Source organism: Mastomys coucha, unplaced genomic scaffold (assembly GCF_008632895.1).
Source record: "Mastomys coucha isolate ucsf_1 unplaced genomic scaffold, UCSF_Mcou_1 pScaffold22, whole genome shotgun sequence".
NCBI lineage: Eukaryota > Metazoa > Chordata > Mammalia > Rodentia > Muridae > Mastomys > Mastomys coucha.
The window spans coordinates 65,496,613-65,516,724 of NW_022196905.1; the positions used below are offsets into that span (position 1 = coordinate 65,496,613).

The 20,112-nt window shown below is 41.6% G+C and overlaps 1 protein-coding gene across 3 annotated transcripts in view; it reads right to left on the reverse strand.

Moving 5' to 3' along the window:
* Positions 1-20,112, reverse strand: part of Txk (TXK tyrosine kinase) — a 56,632-nt gene that overhangs the window by 21,214 nt on the left and 15,306 nt on the right. For 2 of the 3 annotated variants that reach the window (XM_031342613.1, XM_031342615.1), the window contains exons 2-6: positions 18,919-18,976; positions 17,850-17,952; positions 16,986-17,188; positions 14,393-14,458; positions 7,399-7,453 (exon numbers count right to left, since the gene is read on the reverse strand). In XM_031342613.1, coding sequence (XP_031198473.1) covers positions 7,399-7,453; positions 14,393-14,458; positions 16,986-17,188; positions 17,850-17,952; positions 18,919-18,976 — 485 coding nt within the window. The remainder of the gene's footprint in view (positions 1-7,398; positions 7,454-14,392; positions 14,459-16,985; positions 17,189-17,849; positions 17,953-18,918; positions 18,977-20,112) is intronic. The other variant, XM_031342614.1, reaches the window with a different exon arrangement.

Sequence of the window (20,112 nt, forward strand, 5' to 3'; positions counted from 1 at the left end):
TAGAAACCCAAAGAGCAGTGGTTCCCAACCTTCCTGATGCTGTGACCCTTTAATACCACGTCATGGGACCCTCATGCCATGGTAGCCCCAACCGTAGAATTATTTCATTGCTCCTTCAGGACTGTACATTTGCTTCTGTTATGAATCATACTGTAAATATCCGATATGCAGGACATCTGACATGTGACCCCACACACAGGGGTCACAACCCACACTGCCACAGGAGGTTCTGCAGACTCAGGTTGCCTGTGTGGCCTGAACAGTAGGGCGGGCCCCTCACAGTGCACTCAAGACACTAAATACAGTCTCCTCCCACGCTTGCACGAAGACATTAGGGTCAGTCCCCAACTGAAGTCTCTCAGAAGCATTGCAAATGACAAAATCCAGCCTTTCTTGAATTCTTATGATGCATAAGCGATGCATTATATACCAAAGAGGAACACAAGACGTAAATGACCAAAGTGTCACAAGAGAAGTTGCATGTGTGCTTTATGTGTCTGTTATAGTAGGTATGCACATCAACATATAGAATATGCACACAACGAAATTGTAGGCTGAGTGATCTCTGCTTATAAAAAGAAGGAACACTTATAAAAAATAACAGCACTAGAGATCGCTAACAAGCTTCCAAGGACAACATCCCCAGCCTCTCCACATTTTACATCCTCTCTTATCTATCTCAAGGAAACTAAAATATAAATACCCACCTTGGGCGGCTCACAACCACCTGTAACACCAACTACACTACATATGACACATTCCTCTGGCCTTCACAGGTACCTGAACATGCATCATACAGCCACACACACACGCACGCACACACGCACGCACGCACGCACGCAAGCACGCAAGCACACAAATAACATAAGTCCTTTTACTACAAATTACAATTAAAATATCTAAATAAGGAAAGATCCTGTCCGAGAGCCTCTGCTGTGTAGCTCCAACAGTGTTCAGAAGTAAACTTGTGCTCTTATTATTTACATGAATGCTGTATCAAGGAACAGCTAAGGGAAGATTGTCTGTGGGCACGCATGTCAGTAGGGGAGTGTCTCAATGGCCTCGATGGTGTGGCCAGCACCGTGTCCTGAGCAGGAGGTTCTGGGCTGTATAAGAAAGCCACATAAGCAAACAAGCCAGCAAGCAGCATTCCTCCATGGCGTCTGCTTCAAGTTCCTGCTTGCGTTACCACCCTGACTCCCTTCAATGATGGACTGCAGCTTGTAAGCTGAAATCAAAATCTATCCTTCCCCAAGGTGTGTTTGCCGAGAGTGTTTTGTCATAGCAGCAGAAAGGAAACCAGAACAACCAATAAACAAAAATAAATGAACAAGTAAATAATTTAAAAATAAGCATATCTAACTCCAGAAGTTAGAATCAGGATTATAAAATAAACCCAGGAGTCTCAGGGTTATTGTTCTTGTAATGAAACATGATAGCCAAAAGTAACTTGGGAAGGAAAAGGTTTTATCTGGAGTCATAGTCCATTGAGGGAAACCAAGGCAGAAACTCGAACTGTGTGGGAACCTGGAGGCAGGAGCTGAAGGAGGGATGCTACTTACTGGCTTGCTCCTCATGCCTTGCTCAGCCTGCTTTCTTATAGAACTCAGGACCACCAGCCCAGGGATGGCACCACCCACTATGGGCTGGGCCCTCCCCCATCGATCACTAGATATGAAAATGTCCTATGGGCTTGCCTAAATTCAGATCTTATAAAGGTATTTTCTTAATTGAAACTCCCTCCTCTCTGATGACTTTAGCTTGTGTCGAGTTGACATAAAACTAGCCAGCACACCAGGTAAAAGAATAAAGAAACTGATAGAAGAAAACTGATAAATGTCAAAGTAGAAGATAATAAATTACAAAGATGAAAATATGATACAACCTGTGATTAAGTTCAAAATCTGGTTGTTCAAGGAAAATTACAGATAAGCTAATTAACCTAATCAATAACTAATTGTGAAAATCATCAAAATTATGTCACAAGATGAATAAGTCAATGATCTGTAAAAAAAAAAAAAAATCTTCATTTGCCTGTAACAATGCAATGGATAATTAACAAAACAGTTTTTCAGGATTGAATCCAATAAAGCTAAAAGTCTTAATGGATCATGGGTTAGGACAACGGGCCCAATTCTTAACACAGCACTAGAAAGCACCATAGTCACATAATGTAAAAATGCTAAACTTGAAAGCAAAAACTAGTACAGAGATCGATCTATTCCAGAGCAAGGGAACCAAAGATAAAGTTCAAATCATAGGTGTGTAAGGTCACCTTGGCATCAGGAGCATCATCCCCGCCCAGGCTGTATAAAAGAAAAGCCACTGCGTGGCCTCATGTCATAACACATAGTAAAGAAAGTGTTAATAAATTGAATCTAGCAGCGTCAAAGCCCACACGTACCACAGCACATTGATCTGTAGTGCCTAAATGCTTTTCCCTAGTGTAATCTCTGCATTGAGAGCAACCACAGGAAGGCTTGTTTTCAGTGTGTTGTGGTGATCCTGAGAGGGAGGAAAGTTAACTACACCAGAGAAAGCCTCCATATTTAAAATAGTTTATGAACACACACACACACACACACACACACACACACACACACACCACTCGTGTTGTTTCTAATCTCAATGGACATGTTTTGAGTTTTTCTCCATTTAATCTGATGGTGCTCATAGGTTTGTCATATACAGGCTGCTGATTGAAGATAAGTTGAAAATAAAGAGGTAATCCAAAATAAACATTTTTTAATCCTTATGAATATAGCAACTCAAGTGAATGCAGAAAGGAAGGCACTTGGTAAATAAGTAACCCTTCCCCTCACTCATTGCAACAGGAAACCTTTGGAATGAGCCAAAGGTATAAGTTTACCAAATAAAACCACTAGCTTCATCCAGAAGCATGGGGAGTTTTACTTGTAACCTTGGAGTAGAGAAGACAGTTCTATCTTGATATAATTATCACCTTTTACAAAAATGTATCTGATGAATTCAGACATGTAAAACTCAAATACCTGTTCATGCCAGAAAACCACTGAACATTCAGAAACATATAGGAAACATAGTCACATGCCACCAGGATTAGTTTCCTTAGTTATAGCTACATAGATTCTATAGATCCTGAGAAAGGCATCAAAAAACCTAGTAGAAAACCATGCAGAGAATATGAACAGACAGTTACAACAAAGAAAATCAAACACAAAAAAATGTAATATATGAAAAATGCTTAACATCCCTAGGCTAAGAGACTGCAAATCAAATTCTCAGTAAGATGAATTCTCAGTCAGGTATCAGGGAAGGACCCAGATGTTGCACATCTGCCTGGAAAGACTGTGAAAAACAGATGCTCCTGTATTTCTGGTGGATATCTAGACTCATGTGACTCCTCACCTCTCCTACAGAGGGTGAGTTGAGGTTTATGGAAGTCAGAAATGCATATTCCCTTTGGCTCTGGATTTCCACTTTAGAGATTTTTGTCTCCAAAAAGACTCATATAAATAGGAAAAAAAAAAGATGTGTGGCATGAGAGAGTAGAAGGCAGCATTGTTTAATAGAAAGGAGGGTCCATCTCACCTACTTTATATAATGAATCATTGATATATCCAAATTGCGATATATCTAAACTAGGGAACAATCCACAGATATAAAGCGAATGAAATATCCTCTTGTGCACTGATGTGGGAAGACTCAGTAGGAAGGACAAAGGGGCTGTGTAGAAGAGTGTACATAAGGGGCTGAGGAGATGCCTCAGTGGGTAAAGTGCTTACTGTGCAAGATTCGGGATCCCCAGCACCCATATAAATGCAGGTCATATGTGACAGCCTGCCTGTAATCCCAGCACTTGGGAGACAGAAGCAGGGAATTCTTGATTTTTTGGGGTTTGTTTGTTTGGTTTTTGTTGTTTTTTTTTTGTTGTTGTTTGTTTTTTTTGTTTTTTTTTTTTTTTTTTTTTTTTTTTTTTTTTTTTTTTTGAGACAGGGTTTCTCTGTATAGCCCTGGCTGTCCTGGAACTCACTCTGTAGACCAGGCTGGCCTCGACCTCAGAAATCCACCTGTCTCTGCCTCCCAAGTGCTGGGATTAAAGGTATGTGCCACCACTGCCCGGCAGGGAATTCTTGAAACAGTCTGGATAGCTTGACTAAATAAATCAGCAAACTCTGGGTTCAAGTAAGGGACCCTACCTTAATATATAACATAGAGAGCAAGCAAGAATGATCCCAGATATCAACTTCTGGCCTCTACTCATATGCACATGAAGACAGACAGACAGACAGACAGACAGACACACACACACACACACACACACACACACACACACACACACACACCCCTTGTCTTGTTCCTGATCTTAGTGGACATGTTTTGAGTGTTTCTTCATAGGTTTGTCATATACAGCCTTTATTATGTTGAGATATGTTCCCTCTATCCCAACTCCCAGCATTCTTATCATAAAAGGATGCTGAATTTTGTCAAAGGCGATATGATGGGGAAGAAAAGAATATACAGAAGATGCTTAAGAAAGGAGAGAGAGAGGATGGAAAAGAAAGGAATTTGAGAATTAGGGGAAGGAGTGACTAACACTAAGGATATTTGAAGGAGTCACATAGAAACCTACTACTCTATAAACTTCCATGTATGCACATCTGTGTGTGTGTCTGTTTCTGTCTCTCTGTCTCTGTCTTTCTGTTTCTATGTGTCTCTCCGTGTGGCTCTCTGTCTCTACCTCTCTGTGTGTCTCTTTCTGTTAGTTTAAATATAATTAGCCTACATGAGAGATAATGCTTTTCTCAGAAGCCATAAGCTGCCCACTAAAGGGCCCATTTTCAAGTAATGTGATACCACCTCTCTACTAACTAAATTGTTAGTCAAAGGAGTTCCAGAGGACTCCAAGACACTACAGGTTATTTCTAATATTCTTGGTTGCCCACCAGAACTTGATGGTAAGACCCTGTTGTTGAATACAATACACTTTGGTTACAGAACTCAGAGAAATCAAGCTAGTACTTATATGAAGGCTTCCTCCTTTCTGTCTAGCTTTCTTGGTACATGGGAAGTGGGACATAGGTTCTGGGGGTGTTAAAAAAAAAATCAATCATCTTACTAGCTGTGACCCCTGTGAGATACAATAATGACAGGCCTAGAGACCTGTTCCTATTAGTACAATAGTGAAATGAACGTTATGGGGGTAACCAACTGCTTTCTGGTAGGATTTAAGGCTCCTTGCCCAGGAGGAAATTATACCTGGTAATGTAAATCTGACCAAGAGCCTGTTGCTGGGGAGCTTATAAATCCTAGGGGTGAGCACATTACTATTATTTTGAAAAATGGAGATAGTATCAATGTTTTCTCTAAATACATATCTCTATACACGTAGATTAGTACAGCTCTCAGGCCTTATCCAAGAGGCATCTTTGTGTACTGGATGGCAATTAATAGAGATTCATGGCTGACCAAACAACAGGAAACATGGGTTGGTGGAATCCTCAGGTATAAGTGAGATCGCTATATCATATCCACTACCCTCCAAGAGTTAGGAGAATGGTGGATAGTAGGGACAGACAGCATTTAAGAGCCACTGGGTAAAAGAGGAGAGGTGTAAACCAGTGTATTGACTTGACAGGACTTCCATATTCATGACCTCACAGCAGCTATGGCTGCCTGCAGAAGAAGCCTGTGCTAGACTAATCCAGTCAACCTTGCAGCATAGACGGAGGAGGGACACACGGAGCCCACCCTTAGCTGAGGCGCTCTGGACAGTTGACGACAGGTAGCAGAAGGAAAGTCAGTTCTCATTAGGAATGTGGCCCTGGTGCTCCAGTGGATGGCTTCACTCCAGTGTATGTGTGGGCAGTTATTCTTAGCAGTTTTTTTTTGTTGTTGTTGTTTTTTGTTTTTGTTTTTTTTGTTTTGTTTTGTTTTTTAAGATATGGAGTGAGGAGGGATATGTGAGGAGAGATCTGGAAGGAGTTGCAAGAAAGGGGAGGTAAATACGATCAAAATGTGTATACTTGCATGAAATTCTTAAAGAATAAAAGCGTAAACTAGTTTCTTAGTTTTCTATATCTGTGGCAAAACACCATAAGCAAGGCAACTTATACAAGAAAAACACGTCTTTCAGAAGACATACATCCAGAGGGCTAGAGTCCATGAACATTCTGAGGATGGGGCAGGGATGGATTCAGGGCACAAGCAGGCAAGCAAGCATGGTGCTGGAGTAATAGCTGAGAGCTTACATCTCCACTATAAGCAGAGAGAGAGAGAGAGAGAAAGAGAGAGAGAGAGAGAGAGACAGAGAGAGAGAGAGAGTAAGAGGAGGAGGAGGAAGAGAAAGAGGAGGAGGAGGAGGAGGAGGAGGAGGAGAGGAGAGGAGACAGAGAGGATGCTAACTGGGGCCACATGGTCCCCTATTTTAGAGTTGGTCTTCTCAGCATCCTGGGCCATTGCTGACATGGATTTTTACATAGATAGATAGATAGATAGATAGATAGATAGATAGATAGATAGATAGATAGATAGATAGATAGATAGATAGATAGAGAGCGAGCTGATTCTCATTCATAGTTCTTGAGTCCCTGAACACCTGAGGCCAGCACAGAGTGACACACAACTTCCTTTCCAGGGTCTGGGTTTGACTCTTCATTTCCCCACAGTGACCACGCACTGACAATTGGAAACTTAAATTCTCTGCTGTTTTGTCTTGCTTTGACCTAAATGAGTAGTTTTGATATGAATTTAATATCTTAACTACCAACTCTCCCCTTTGTTTCTAAAGACTAAAGAAACCAACGCTGCATATTTTTCTGTATTTGTGCTTTTCATGAGTGTAAGCAGAAGTCACCAGGTTAGAGTCTCTGTTGCAGCAAAGTGCATGAGGTAGTGGTTCTTAATTTCTGGGTCATGATCCCTTTGGAGTTTAACAACCCTTCTACAGGCGTCACCTAAGACCATCAGAAAACACAGATTTTGCATTACAATTCATAACAATAGTAAAATTACAGTTATAAAGTAGCAGTGAAAATAATTTTATGGTTAGGGGCGGGTCACCACAACTTGAGGAACTGTGTTAAAGGGTCACACCTTAGGAAGGTTCAGAACCACTGTCATGGGTGACTCAGATACAAATCCACTGAGAGAGTATGTGTCGAATGAAAGAGTCTAGAGTTGAAATCACTTCAAGAGAAACGTGTCTGAAATGATGATGGTAGTAAATAAAAGGTGATCTTGTGAAGATATGTCTGAGTTTTGACTTAGAAAAATGTGCAATGGGAATAGGGTTGTGAAGATATTTTAAGATTAGAAAGAGCACAAATACACCTTTTTTGAATGGCTACAATCTTTCTAATAAACTTTTTCAGGATTACTAGAAATTTCCACAGGCTTGTTCTGGACACACAGACTTACCTCTTGCCTCAGTAGGCGTTCTGTCTGGTTTCTCGTAATGTTCTTATGGTACCATCTGGAAAAGTAGCAAAGAACACATTTTTAACTTTATATTATTTTTTTCAGTCTCCCCCACCAAAGGAAAAAAAACCTACTGGAATTCCTTCATTCTAAAGTCTTTACTTGAGAATTCAGTTTAGAAAGCTGCTAGTTAAATTCAGATAAATAACAATGTTCTGTTATATTGCCAATTTGCCAAGCAGAATACATTTTTTTTCTCATTTGATGCCAAAAAAAAAAAAAAATGTAGTTTATTCTACCATAGCTCACATTCCTTCTCTGGCCCATGCAGTACTTATATACAATTTTATATGATTTAACATCATGTAAAAGTCCATGAAAGTTAAGAAGTTATCATCTTCAACAAATGCTTAGTTCTGCAAACAAACTAAAATATAGCCAAGTCCCATTCTTTCTTTCCTCTCAGGAAGTTCCTGTTTGCATGCTTTTAGAAGTGTTAGGTCTCTTTCAAAGTGAAATTCATCCTGACTTACCTCATTTTCCTAAGACACTCCCCCCTTCTCCAATATGGTTAGTAATTAACAGAGTCTACAACCAACCAACCAATGTTCCTGACCCAAATTCTCTTGACGTCTATCTTACGACTGCCTGCCCTTACTCACTAAGCCACGCTGGAATTCTTTTTTCCCTTAAATCAGCATGCTTCCTTCTACTTCCAATCCCTCTGTTTTCCTCTGCATTCGATGCGTTATTGATGACTATCAGGACTACACACAGTAGACATAATTAAATTATATAGTCAGGTAATGGCAGTGAAGGAATGGAATTGCTAGTGAGAGCGAGGATAAGCTCTTGACTGTGGATAGACCATGAGTAGCAGCCTCTAGTTCCCGCTGCCCTGACTTCCTGGAGACAGTGGACTGTAAACTGGACCTCGGAGCCAAAATAAAACTTTCCTCAACATCAACACGTAGTTTAACATGACCAACCTTAAGCAGTAAACACATAGTATACAGAAAACAGAAAAGGATGGTCAAATGAAGAGAGAAAGGTTGAGAAATTTTCAACGTCAAAGCAAAAATATTTACAAAGAACCTTAAATGTAATGGAACATTACCAGAAATACTGTTTTGTGGAGAGTAGAGAGAAGAAGGCAACGTTGAGCAGGGACTGAGTCACCATGCATGGGCCAGAGGTGGCTCACTGAAACCCCTCTGACTCATAGGATGGAGTTCTTTGGTATGTGCACTTCCCCTAACACCTGGTGGTGAGAAACTGATTCAAAATCAGGATGGTCAGCTATCTAAACCACCAATGGCATCAAACTGAAAAATAAACAGTAGAAAAGACGAACCACAGGAAACAGGAGATGATGACAACGGATTTTAGGACAAAGGAATTGGCCACTCAGGATGGGAACTTGGGGAGAATAACAGTGAACATCTGTTGGGACTTTTTTTTTTCTTTGTTTGTTTGGGTTTTTTTTGTTTGTTTGTTTTTTGTTTTTCGAGACAGGGTTTCTCTGTATAGCCCCAGCTGTCCTGGAACTCACTCTGTAGACCAGACTGGCCTTGAACTCAGAAATCTGCCTGCCTCTGCCTTCCATGGGCTGGGATTAAAGGCATGCGCCATTGGGACTTTTTAGTGAATGTTACAGTATTGAAGGAATTTCAAGATGGGTCTGACAAGATGGGATCTCTTACAGAAAGACAGAATCCCTCCTCATGAAGTGAGGCAGTATTACAGACACAGGACACTAACGTGGAGAGGTAACTACCGGTTGGATTGTAAAATCTGTATATTAAAGGAAATAGTGATAAAGTAGTGAAAAGCTGAATCTGTAAAAGGCCAAACAAAGCTAAGGTCTATGTGTGGACGGAGGAAACAACTACCTCTGTGTCTACACAGAGGATTCACAGGGACACACATGAGAACTTCATGCCTCTTTGTTGGTCAAAGCCCTGTCACAATGACCCAAAATGTAAAGCTGTATTTGTCATTGCTGTCCTGGATAGACAGGTGCCCTGTGTGAGATAGACATAAACGAATGCTTAGCAACTCCTGTCACTTTGGGGACAATGTGCAGAGCTGTCCTCAGAAGATCAGTAGGGACACATTGCTGGCCTGCCTTCCTCCTTCAACTACTTTGGAGCTTCAGGCCATATGTCTGTCAGCCTGGATTCAGAGACAGGAGCCTAGCAGAACTGTTCTCTGGGAGGCTCCACCCAGAAGCTGACAGAAACACATGCAGAGACCCACAGCCAACATTAGACAGAGCTCAGGAAGTCTTGTGGAAAAAGTTAGGGGACGGATTGAGGAAGCCAGAGGGGATACAGACCCCACAAGAAGACCAACAGAGTTAACTAACCTGAACCCTTAGGAAATCTCAGAGCCACCAGTCAAAGTGCATACAAGGACTAGACTTAGGACCCCTGCTCCTATGTAGCAGATGTGCCACTTGGTCTTCATGTGGGTCCCTCAACAACTGGAGCAAGGGCTAACCCTGACTCTGTTGATTGCTGGTGGATCCTGCTCCCCTAACTGGGCTATCTTGTAGGTTCTCAGTAGGAGCAGATGTACTTAGTCCTGCAGTAAGTTGAGGTGCCAGGATGGGTTGATTCCCCGGGAGGGACCTCCCCCTTCTCAGAGGTAAAGAGATGGGTGGAGGGGTCGTGTGAGGGGAGACTGGGAGGAGGGGAAGGCTATGATCAGGATGTAAAGTGAACAAATAAATAAATGGAAAAAAAACTGTAAAGTGCTACTCAAAATGAGAGACATTCATGTAAGTTGCATTCCCAAATACATTTTCCACCTGCCATGATGTTGGTGTTAATATTAGTATTTTACATTTATTCATTATAGTGATAAATAGCAAGTGTGAATTCATTCATCTTGTTTAAATATGAAGTAGAAATTCATCCATATGGAAATATCATAAGAATCACTTCAAAGTGGTCACTGGAGAGCCAGGTAAAAGCTTGTGACAAAGTTGAGGTCTTTGAGGGACTCTATTCCTTCTAAGTAATGAAGAGGTTCAATGAGGGTGACTCGAGATCGGGAGCACCGTGGGGAGCACCATGTTTCAGAATTTCATCCATTCACATCATACGCTAAAACTTAGAAGGACTTCCTAGGCATGGAGTAAGGCCAGGTCTTAGTTTCATTCCCTGTTTCTGAGCTAAAACACCTAACAAAATTAAGGAAAGGTTTATTTTGGCTCCGAGGTCCAGTTTGCAGTCCTCTGTCTCTAGGAAGTCAAGGCAGCGGGAACTAGAGGCTCACAGTCCATCCACAGTCAGGAGCTTACCCTCGCTCTCACTACCAAGTCTGTTCCCTCACTGCCACTAAAGCCCATTTCTCTGAGATTCCAGTGTATACTAAAGACAGCTGAGACATCCAACTTCAGGGACTGACAACTACTGGATTCTTGGATCTTCCATTGGTAGACAGCTATTGTTAGACCAGCCAGACCACAGCCTGAAAGCCGCTATAATCAATCCCCTTTTACATATAGGATATTCATTCCATAAGTTCTGTTCCTCTAAAGAATCCTGACTACCACACTCACTCAAACAGCTGTCTGGTCCTATACAGTTAGGGAGGCCCTGTGAAGGGAATGGTGCCAACCACAGTGGGCGGGTCTTCCCACCCTATTGATGGAATCCAAACAATCCTCTATAGTTGTACCCACAAGCCAACCTTATTTAGTCAACTGCTCATTGAGACTCTCTTCCCAGGGGAGTCATAGATTGCCTCAAGTTGACAATTAAAACCATTATAGACTGTGCCTTCCATATCTAGACACTTTATGCTAAACTAATACCAAATAGTGGACATTTAAAAAGCAACCAACATACGAAGCTACAGTTCAGTAGAGACAGCCCGTGTGTGTATTATACCAAGCCTTGAGTCTCACACGCACACACACTCCCTAGCGTTCTGTTGGTGAGCCTGGATGGCTGTGGGGTAGTATGATCATGGAGCCCTCTTAGATTTCTGTGTAATGGGTAACACTCCTGTGCTCCTCAGGTTTGGATTTAGAAAGGCCATTGCCTCTGACAAGCTGACTTTGCTTCCCTTAGCAGGGGACTGCCTAGCTCTGAAAACGTCAAGGATTCAGTACAGAGGAAAAAAAGACAAATGAACAAGTTCAGCTCCCAGGTAGAGTTTGGATTATCAGCACATCTAGTATTTTAAATGTTTATAAGATATAGAGTATTCTGGTTTTGCTGGTTTCAGATGCATAATTAATTCTAAACTTGTTATTTGCAGCAAAAGAGAATTTAACTCATTTGTAAATATTTGCACAGTTAGGAGAACTTAATTTCCCACATCATTTAAACATTCAACTTTCTGACATTGTTTAAAGGACTTACTACAAGTGTGCATTGCTCTGCCAATCACGTGGGGTACTTCAAGCCAGAACTGATTGTATCCAGTTTGTTAATGCCAATCAGATGTTTCAGAAAGTTAATTAACTGGGCTCATAAGTAGCACTAAATATTTAAGTACATTTCATGAATAGAACTTGAATTACAATGATTATCCTTATTTATTTAAATTTGTAAATAATTTATCACGATTGGCCTGTTGAATGTAAAAGCTTACTAAAAATTGTGTTAGTACAACAGTCTGGTGATAATTTGAGTGTGTGTTTAAAACAAAAGCAGCTATCAATCTTTCTAAATATCAGTGTCTCCCTGGGATAGCAGAAGTCCTCCATCACCTTTCACACTACTTCCTACCACCTAGAGAGCTCATGTCACGTTCTTATACATGTCTTCCCTAACCCATCTCTCCCATCCACATCCATCATTTCCCCCTGGTTTCTCCTGTGATGTCCTACACTACTCTTTTAGAACTACAGTTTAGCAACTATAATTTAGAATTTTATATATATGTATATATGTACATATATATATACTAATTCATATATATACATATATATATGATTGCTTTAATGTCTGTTTCCTCTGTTAACTGTAAGCCCCATTCAAACAGGGAAAGCTCTGTATGTTCTAAATTGTTTCCCCAGGGCTCAAAGCAACTGAGATCAGATACATCCCCAGTGTACCACAAATGGGATTGAACACATAAACACAATTCAGATGCTAAATTTACTAGGACATGCTGGCCACCTGTAAAAGTAGGCAGGGTGGGACAAACTATAAAGGGCCTTCCCATGATCTTCATTGTTCACAGAAATAACCATAATCACTAGATTGTATTGAATGTTACTATGTACCTACCACATGAAATAAGAGTCTCCACTTATTAGAGCATTCAAAGACAGTAGGAAGTGTTGCCCAGAAAGAAAGCACTGTAACCATGACACTATAGTTTGTACCTGGTTGCTCCTGCATCTAGTAACCAACCTATGGAGATACTTTTGTTTAGTCATCACAAAAGTGTATGACATACATACTAAGAGTCATATAACTATTATATCCCTATGTTAATGCACCTGTTTTAAAAAGAAATAAAATTTAGTGAATCTTCCTAAAATTTGAATCATTAAAAAGCATGATTTTAAAATTCATGTAAACCAGAGCCCAGAAAAATGAAATGGAAACTCTGACCCTAGAGGTGTTCATTTGGTATCTACAGAATAGACTAGTCTAAAACCAGAGACTTGGCTTAGTCTAAACAGAGGAAGCAAAGAGCAAATGAGACATGACAGAAAGAAATGAAGGTAGCTTCGCTGGCAGTGAGTGTCCATTCAGTTACCACCAGGCCCTTAGGCATTGTCACATGTGTCTCCTTTGATCTGCTGGAAAATCCAGACTTGAACAATGATCAAAAAAATGTCCTATTTTTCTAATTGTTCTGGGTTGGTTTTTATACACAGTCTCCTTTAAACCAGACTTGTGTTGTTGGCCAGCACACGGGAGCAGTGAGACCCCATGGGGCAGGCTTAAGTGACCATAAATGACTGCCACAGCCACACTGTTTTCTAAGGGAGGTGGCTCCTTCCCCCAAAGAGGGTGGAGAGTGGAGACTGGAATCTTAAGCTAAAGGGTCAGATCAACCAAGAGGGCATTTGAGAAAGAAAAGAGTGAAGACACTTCGTGATAGAGCCAAAGAGCATGATGGGAGGGAAGGAGGAAGGGCCACCAGAGCAGTCTAGGAAATCCTATCAGATGTGCCACATGCCCTGCTCTCATCTTCATCTATGCTCATAGATGGCCCTGTATACTCACCAAAACTTTTAGAATTGGAGCTATTTTAGGGAAAGCTGTACTGAATCTTGCCTCAATGAGCAGCAAGGCCAATGAAGTGACTTCCTCTGTATTTGATGTCTTGACACCGATACTCTTATCACAAACTGATGCCTGTTGGCTGCATATGCTAGTTACAGGATGAGTACCCAAAGGGAGAAGGGAGCATGAATCCAAACTGAGAATCTAACTTTATAAAAAAGCAAGATGAGTCCCAGCTCTGTCACTTTGTAGCCGGGACTTAATCTATCAACCTTACATTCTCAACAGAAGAGTGAGAGCTACAAAGTCACACCTCAGACTCCCTATTCAAAAGTTATAATCGTTATCTAAAAGACAGGAAGGTTTTTTTAAAGCATACATTTGAGAAGCATACTTAAGGTTCTTTCAAACAATATCATTAGCCTCTCTCTTTTCCTCAGCTATTTCTAAAAACTATCAAAACAAGAACCAGCAGCTGAGAGCCAGGTGGTGTGGACCATCAGATTTATAATCTGTCATTTGGAAAAATAAATATTTTGTATAGGACACACAATATAACACGTGTATCAGTGTATCTAAGGCATAGCCATGCCAAACAAAACAAATACAAGCTTAAGAAGAATTTTCAGAAGTAACTGTGGCTAAGAATCAGAGGTCTCTTCATTGCTAAGACTATCAAATGTGTTACTTTCTTTTTCTTTCACAAACTTGAAAACAGTCAAAACTTCAAAGTTCTCATCAGGTCTCCGATTTTCCAAGGTTAATTACAATGCAGTCTTGTTGAGGAAACTTACTCATATATTTCTAAATTGGTGAGTCTGTTTTCTGTCACATAGTTGCTCGGGATTAAGCCTTCATTCCTACAACATAACACAAAACACAAGAACTCAAGATGGAAGACCAGTTTGTAACATTACTGTGACAACAATTACTCAACCCCACCCCTACCCCAGGGAAGATATAGGGAGAAACCAAAAAAAGCATCTTACTCGGAACATTGTTAAACAGATAAAAATGTTTGTCCTTTCCAACTCTACAAAAACCTCTTTATAGTAGATACCAAGATCCTGATTTAAAAATTAACTATTTTAAGAGATTATATGACCCCATTTTCTTTTCTTTCATTGAAATAATTTTATCATGTAGCCCAGGCTGACCTCAAATTCCCAGCCACCTCAAGAGTGCTAGGGTTTCAGGCAGCTGCCACCATGCTCAGCTCCAATATGCCAATATGCATTTTAAAGGAAAAGTGGGTGTGGTTCTGAGTTTAGACTCAACGAGCTCTGTTCCCTGGGAAGGGTACTGTAGGTTGAGGGTGTATAGTTTTCTCATTACAGGTTGGAATGCCTCAGATGTAAAAACAAGCAATTAGTTTTTTATTTTGCAGTTAAATGTATAGGGCTTATGAAAACACTGCCAAAATTCTGCTTTGTCTCTTTTGGGTCCAAAAAGTACTCCATTCCCCATCCAAATAAAAGGGTCTGCTAACTGACTCATCCAAATTTGAATCTAGGCTCCGCTCAACCTGGAGTATGGGAGGGTTTTGAGTGGTTAGATTAAAGTCAGCATTCTTTAGGAACTTAAGAAACAGGTTCCCACCTATCAAAAGGAATCATTTCCCTTACCTCTGGGAGAGGGGACAAATGGCTACCTGTGGTTGCCAAGGAAAGCCCAAGCCAGCCTCCAGGATTCCTTAGTGTCACAAGTACCTGCTATACATTTTAAGATCTATGTTAACATCCTTCCTCTCCCACCCCCTCCTCCCAGATAGATACCTGTTTGTTCTCTTCATAGAGCCAAGGTTTCCTCCACCTCTGCTATTTTCTCTGCTGCTCTCACAGTTCTATCTTTGTATCTATCTATTTCTCTATCTATCCATCTATCTATCATCTATCTATCTGCCTGTCCATCTATATATCTATCATCTATCTACTCTCTTATTCTCTATCATCTATCAACTATCTATCTACCTATCATTTATCTATCATCTATCTATCTACTCTCTTATTCTCTATCTATCTATCTATCTATCTATCTATCTATCTACCTATCTTTCATCTATCATCAATCTCTCCTCTGCTTTCTCTGTCTTGCTGCCTCACGACCTCCACTCTTCTCTCCCACTTCCCTAGCCCTGGCCATCTCCAGTTCACTGGCCATGCTCAGCCTGCTTCCTTTTCTCTCCGATGTCTCTCATATCTACAGTAAACACCTAGCCGTACCATGGAGCAGTCACAGTGGCAGGTTCTTTATTGAGCCCTCTCATATACAGTCACTACTTCCAAACTGTCTGGTCCCTGCACACAACACCCCTGTCCACTTAGTGGTCATTTTCCATGAGCTATGCTCATGTATTGAAATACCTGGAGTTGTTTTATTAGATTTAATTTACATAGAAGTTATCACAATTCAAGCCTTGTTCTGTAACTCGCTTTCGGTTTGTCAAGAACACATTTTGGTAGTCTTCTGCTCATTTCAAATGGAGGGGAAAAAAAAGGAAAAGAGAAGTCCTGCCCTCTCTGCTGACAGGTATCTGCAGCTTCCATATCTGGGGAAGGATGACCACTGCAGGGAATTAGGACTTTCTCTGTTGAGCCATACACTATAGGAATAGTCTTATTTGAGTCCAAGGACCATGTTCAAGGTTGCTTTACAGTGTTGCTTGTAACAGGGGAGGGGCCAAACTAAATATATATATATATATATATATATATATATATATATATATATATAATATAAATATTTATATATATATATACAGTATATATATATTCTGTAAAAATTAAAAATAATGGACCCAATACCTTGGCACTTTCCACTTTTAGCTTAGTCACTGGTTATTGTAAGTTGTCCTTGATAGATCCCCACCCTAGAGGCTGAAGCAGAATCTCTCAATGATCTCTGAGTTCCTCCGGTCCACTAGTCTAGCTAACCGTCTAGCTCCAGGGGTTCCCTTTCTTGGCCTCTCTCTAGTGCTGGGGTTACAGGAGAGCCACCAGGTCCACTGGACGTTGATATGTGTTCTGGGGACCTAAATTCCAATCCCCACGTTTGTGAAACAATCGCTTCATGGACTGAGCCAACACCCCATGCCTTATTATTCCTATTCTACAAGTAAAGGCTCAGGCACGTGTTCCCCAAGACACACAGGGGCAACTGGCGGCATGGGAGAGTGAAGGCAGGTGTATCTAGTTTGAAGAGTTGGCCCGAAGTCACTGTGTTCTAACATTCTCTCACAAATAGGGGTGCGGGGACTGTTCTATTCTGTGTAGAGGGAACTGCTTCAAACATGGAGCCGATGAACCGCTATGAAGGGTCTTCTTTATGTTCAAGTCTTCAGAGTCTGGGACGAGGAAACATTTGATAAGGGCTAATCCATTAGCTTACCCGAGGCGGTCTCTGGCCTTCCACCAGTGAGGATCACACCTCTCCAATATCAGGTATTCTTCTGCTCTCTTCAGTGCCAAATTACAAGGCTCCCGAGGCAGGAAATCATAAAGAGCCTTGACCTGGATTCTCTCTTCTGGAAGCTCCTGCGGGAGGGGAGGCAGCGGTTTGCGCTTTGAGGGTTGCACCCCGCCTCTATTGGACTGTAAAAAACAAGAGATCTCTTATTGTTTCAGTCATGTGTACCAAAAACAAAAACAAAACAAAACAAAACAAAAAACCCACAAAGAACAGGACATGAACCTCTGCCTCCGTCTCTACCTACTGCCCCAGCTCCGACAAGGCAGAAGCCAGGACAAGAGCTGCAGACAGCTGACCACAACACAGCACTGGGGCCCGGAACACGCTTGTCATTTTGTGACTTTTTGAAATCACAAGTTCTCTCCACAGCATAACCTTGGAGTTTCGCATGGTGCTTCTTAAAAGTTTCCTTACTCTGAAACAGTTTCACTTGGGAGTGATTCTTCACTGTTGCAAAGAGAAACACCCCCAACTCCAACCCCTTCCCTGTGCTGTGCCCAAGCTGCGGTCTCTCTGCCAGCTCGCAGATGGAAGTTAACCCTGAACTCAAGACCAGCAGGAGCCACACTGTGGTTCCTTCCGATTGCCGCCATGTTCAAACTCTGTGTTTAAGTTTAATGGAGTAGACTAGCTTAACTGGATTTCCCCCTCACTTTCTTCTAGAACATTTATTGAGCACTTACTGGGTACCAGTCATGATTCTAGTTTGGGGGCATGGTCGAAAACAGGACTTGGCCTAGCGCACCTGCCTGTGTGGGGACTCCCTGTGAAATCAGCACTCACTTGGGTTTTGCCCATCAGTTTGGAGAACCACGGCTTCTGACGCTGGGAATGTTTTTCTGAGAGTTCTTCGTCTCTGCTCAGGCTTAACTGTGTTCTCACCTGTCTGCCATTGAAAAGCAATCACATCACAATTATTAATAACAGGTGCATTCCTGACTCCTTTAGATTCTTTCAGAGATAAAAACAATCTGGGTATCTTTTCTTTAAAAAAAAAAAAAATTGAAATCTTCCTAGTTCTAACTCCTTCCACAGATTCTGAGCTGGAACTCTGAGGACTTTGTTTTCTGTATCCAGAGGTCAGAAAGGCTAAGTGAACTCAGAGTTGCTTTGAAATAAAGTTGCAAGAATCTGTCATATGCCCAGAGTCTGGTACTTAGGGGGGTCTTGAAATTATAGTCGATCGGACAACCGCTTAACTCTGAGTCAGGCAGACGGCTAAGAGCTTCTCCACTCATCTGCTTCACCTACCGTCATACGCGATTACAAACACAAGTGTGCACCCCAGCTCCACCATGTTATACTGTAGCCTGAGACAAAGAAAGCAAAGAAAGCAACTTCTCCAAGCCTCGGGTGTTCTTGTCTATAAAGTCGAGCATTATAAAGGAAAACACCATGGGAAAGAATAAGTGCAAGCCTCACCACACAGCGCTTATCAAATGGCTGCTGGTGCGATGCCCTGATCTCATCCTTACATAGTCACATACCAAAGGGTAAAACTCTCAGAGTCTTATATAATTAAGACAAGATCCTTGTGCTTGAGCGGGGAAAAAAAGAAATACTGACTGGAACACAGATATAGAAAACAAACGAGTATCAAGGGAAGAACCAAGCCGCAGCATTCTACGGGAACACACAAAGGAATTCGAGGGTATGCAGGAAGGGGGAAATCAAGGACCAGAGCACCCCTACATTTTGATTTAAGTCTGTAAGAAGATGAGCTGTTGTTCACTGGAGACCAAGTGGAAAAGAGCTTTCCAGACACAAAGCAACAGACACACAGACAGGAGACTTAAGAGTCAGGAAACTGCGTTCACCCATTTCCAAGAAATTGCCCTCAAAGCAGACTCACCTTTTCTGCACTGAGCAACAGCAGCAGCAGCAGCAGAGGATTGACTGGAAGGAGCTGTCTGAAAAGGAGATCATTTTCACAGTTAGGAAGCCAGGAGTCCATGACCCTATGTGGGAAACTCTGCCTGTGTTCCCGATAAGAACAGGGAACAATACATGGTCAGAGGCATGGGGACACCATGACCATCTTCATGAGAAGAAGACAAAAAACTGTCACTGAAACAGCAAAAAAGAAGTTCTGGCACCTTGACCAGTGTGGTTTCCCTTCTCAGGCTCCTCTCTCTGGCCTGGTTTCTGCATTTCCTTTATCTGTGAGTAGCCAGTATACTCTCTTTGCTTTGTCAAGGCTACTGTTGGCTATTGGTATAGAAGAATGGGTTTCCAGAAACGGTGTTCTCCAAGGAAATGTCTTAGCAGGAGTTTCAAATTAGGCCCATCACATTTTGTGTTTGTTTTGTCTTGTTTGTTTGTTTGCTTTTATAAAGAAAGCTCTGAACTTCCCTACAGATAACTGAAAACCTTCATCTTTATCTGATTTTAAATTAGATCACTGGTCTCCCAGTCATATTTTTTTTTCCTAGTTTCTGATTACCAAGCCACCTTTTTTTGCCATTACCCATGAGCTCATGTCTAATAATGGCTCAAGAGTATCTCTTTTCCTAAGCAAACTAATGGGCCCCTGAAGTCTTGAAAGGCCTTGCTTTCAACATTAATACACTGGCTGCTTCTGATTGAGCCTCTTACACTGGCTGCTTATCTCCTGTGTGTATAGGCTCGCAATACAGGTTTATCTGTAAATGAGGCCAGGCTTTTAGCTCACAGAGAACTAACAGTGACTCTACCATGGGAGCTGAAGTGTAATAGCCCAGTATGTCTCCTGATCATGGAGGTTTCTTAATCTGTTGTGGGGGAGGGAGCTTCCATAGGCCTCGTCCACCTTATAACAGATAATATCTACAAGCTCATTTTAGCAGATCACTGAGCCAGACAACACTAGGCTCACAAGAGACAGTTTGAACCATGCAAGTATCATATTCATAATCAAGAATCTAGTCTTGGCTGGGCGGTGGTGGCACGTGCCTTTAATCCCAGCACTTGGGAGGCAGAGACAGGTGATTTCTGAGTTCGAGACTAGCCTGGTCTACAGAGTGAGTTCCAGGAAAGCCAGGGCTATGCAGAGAAACCCTGTCTCGAA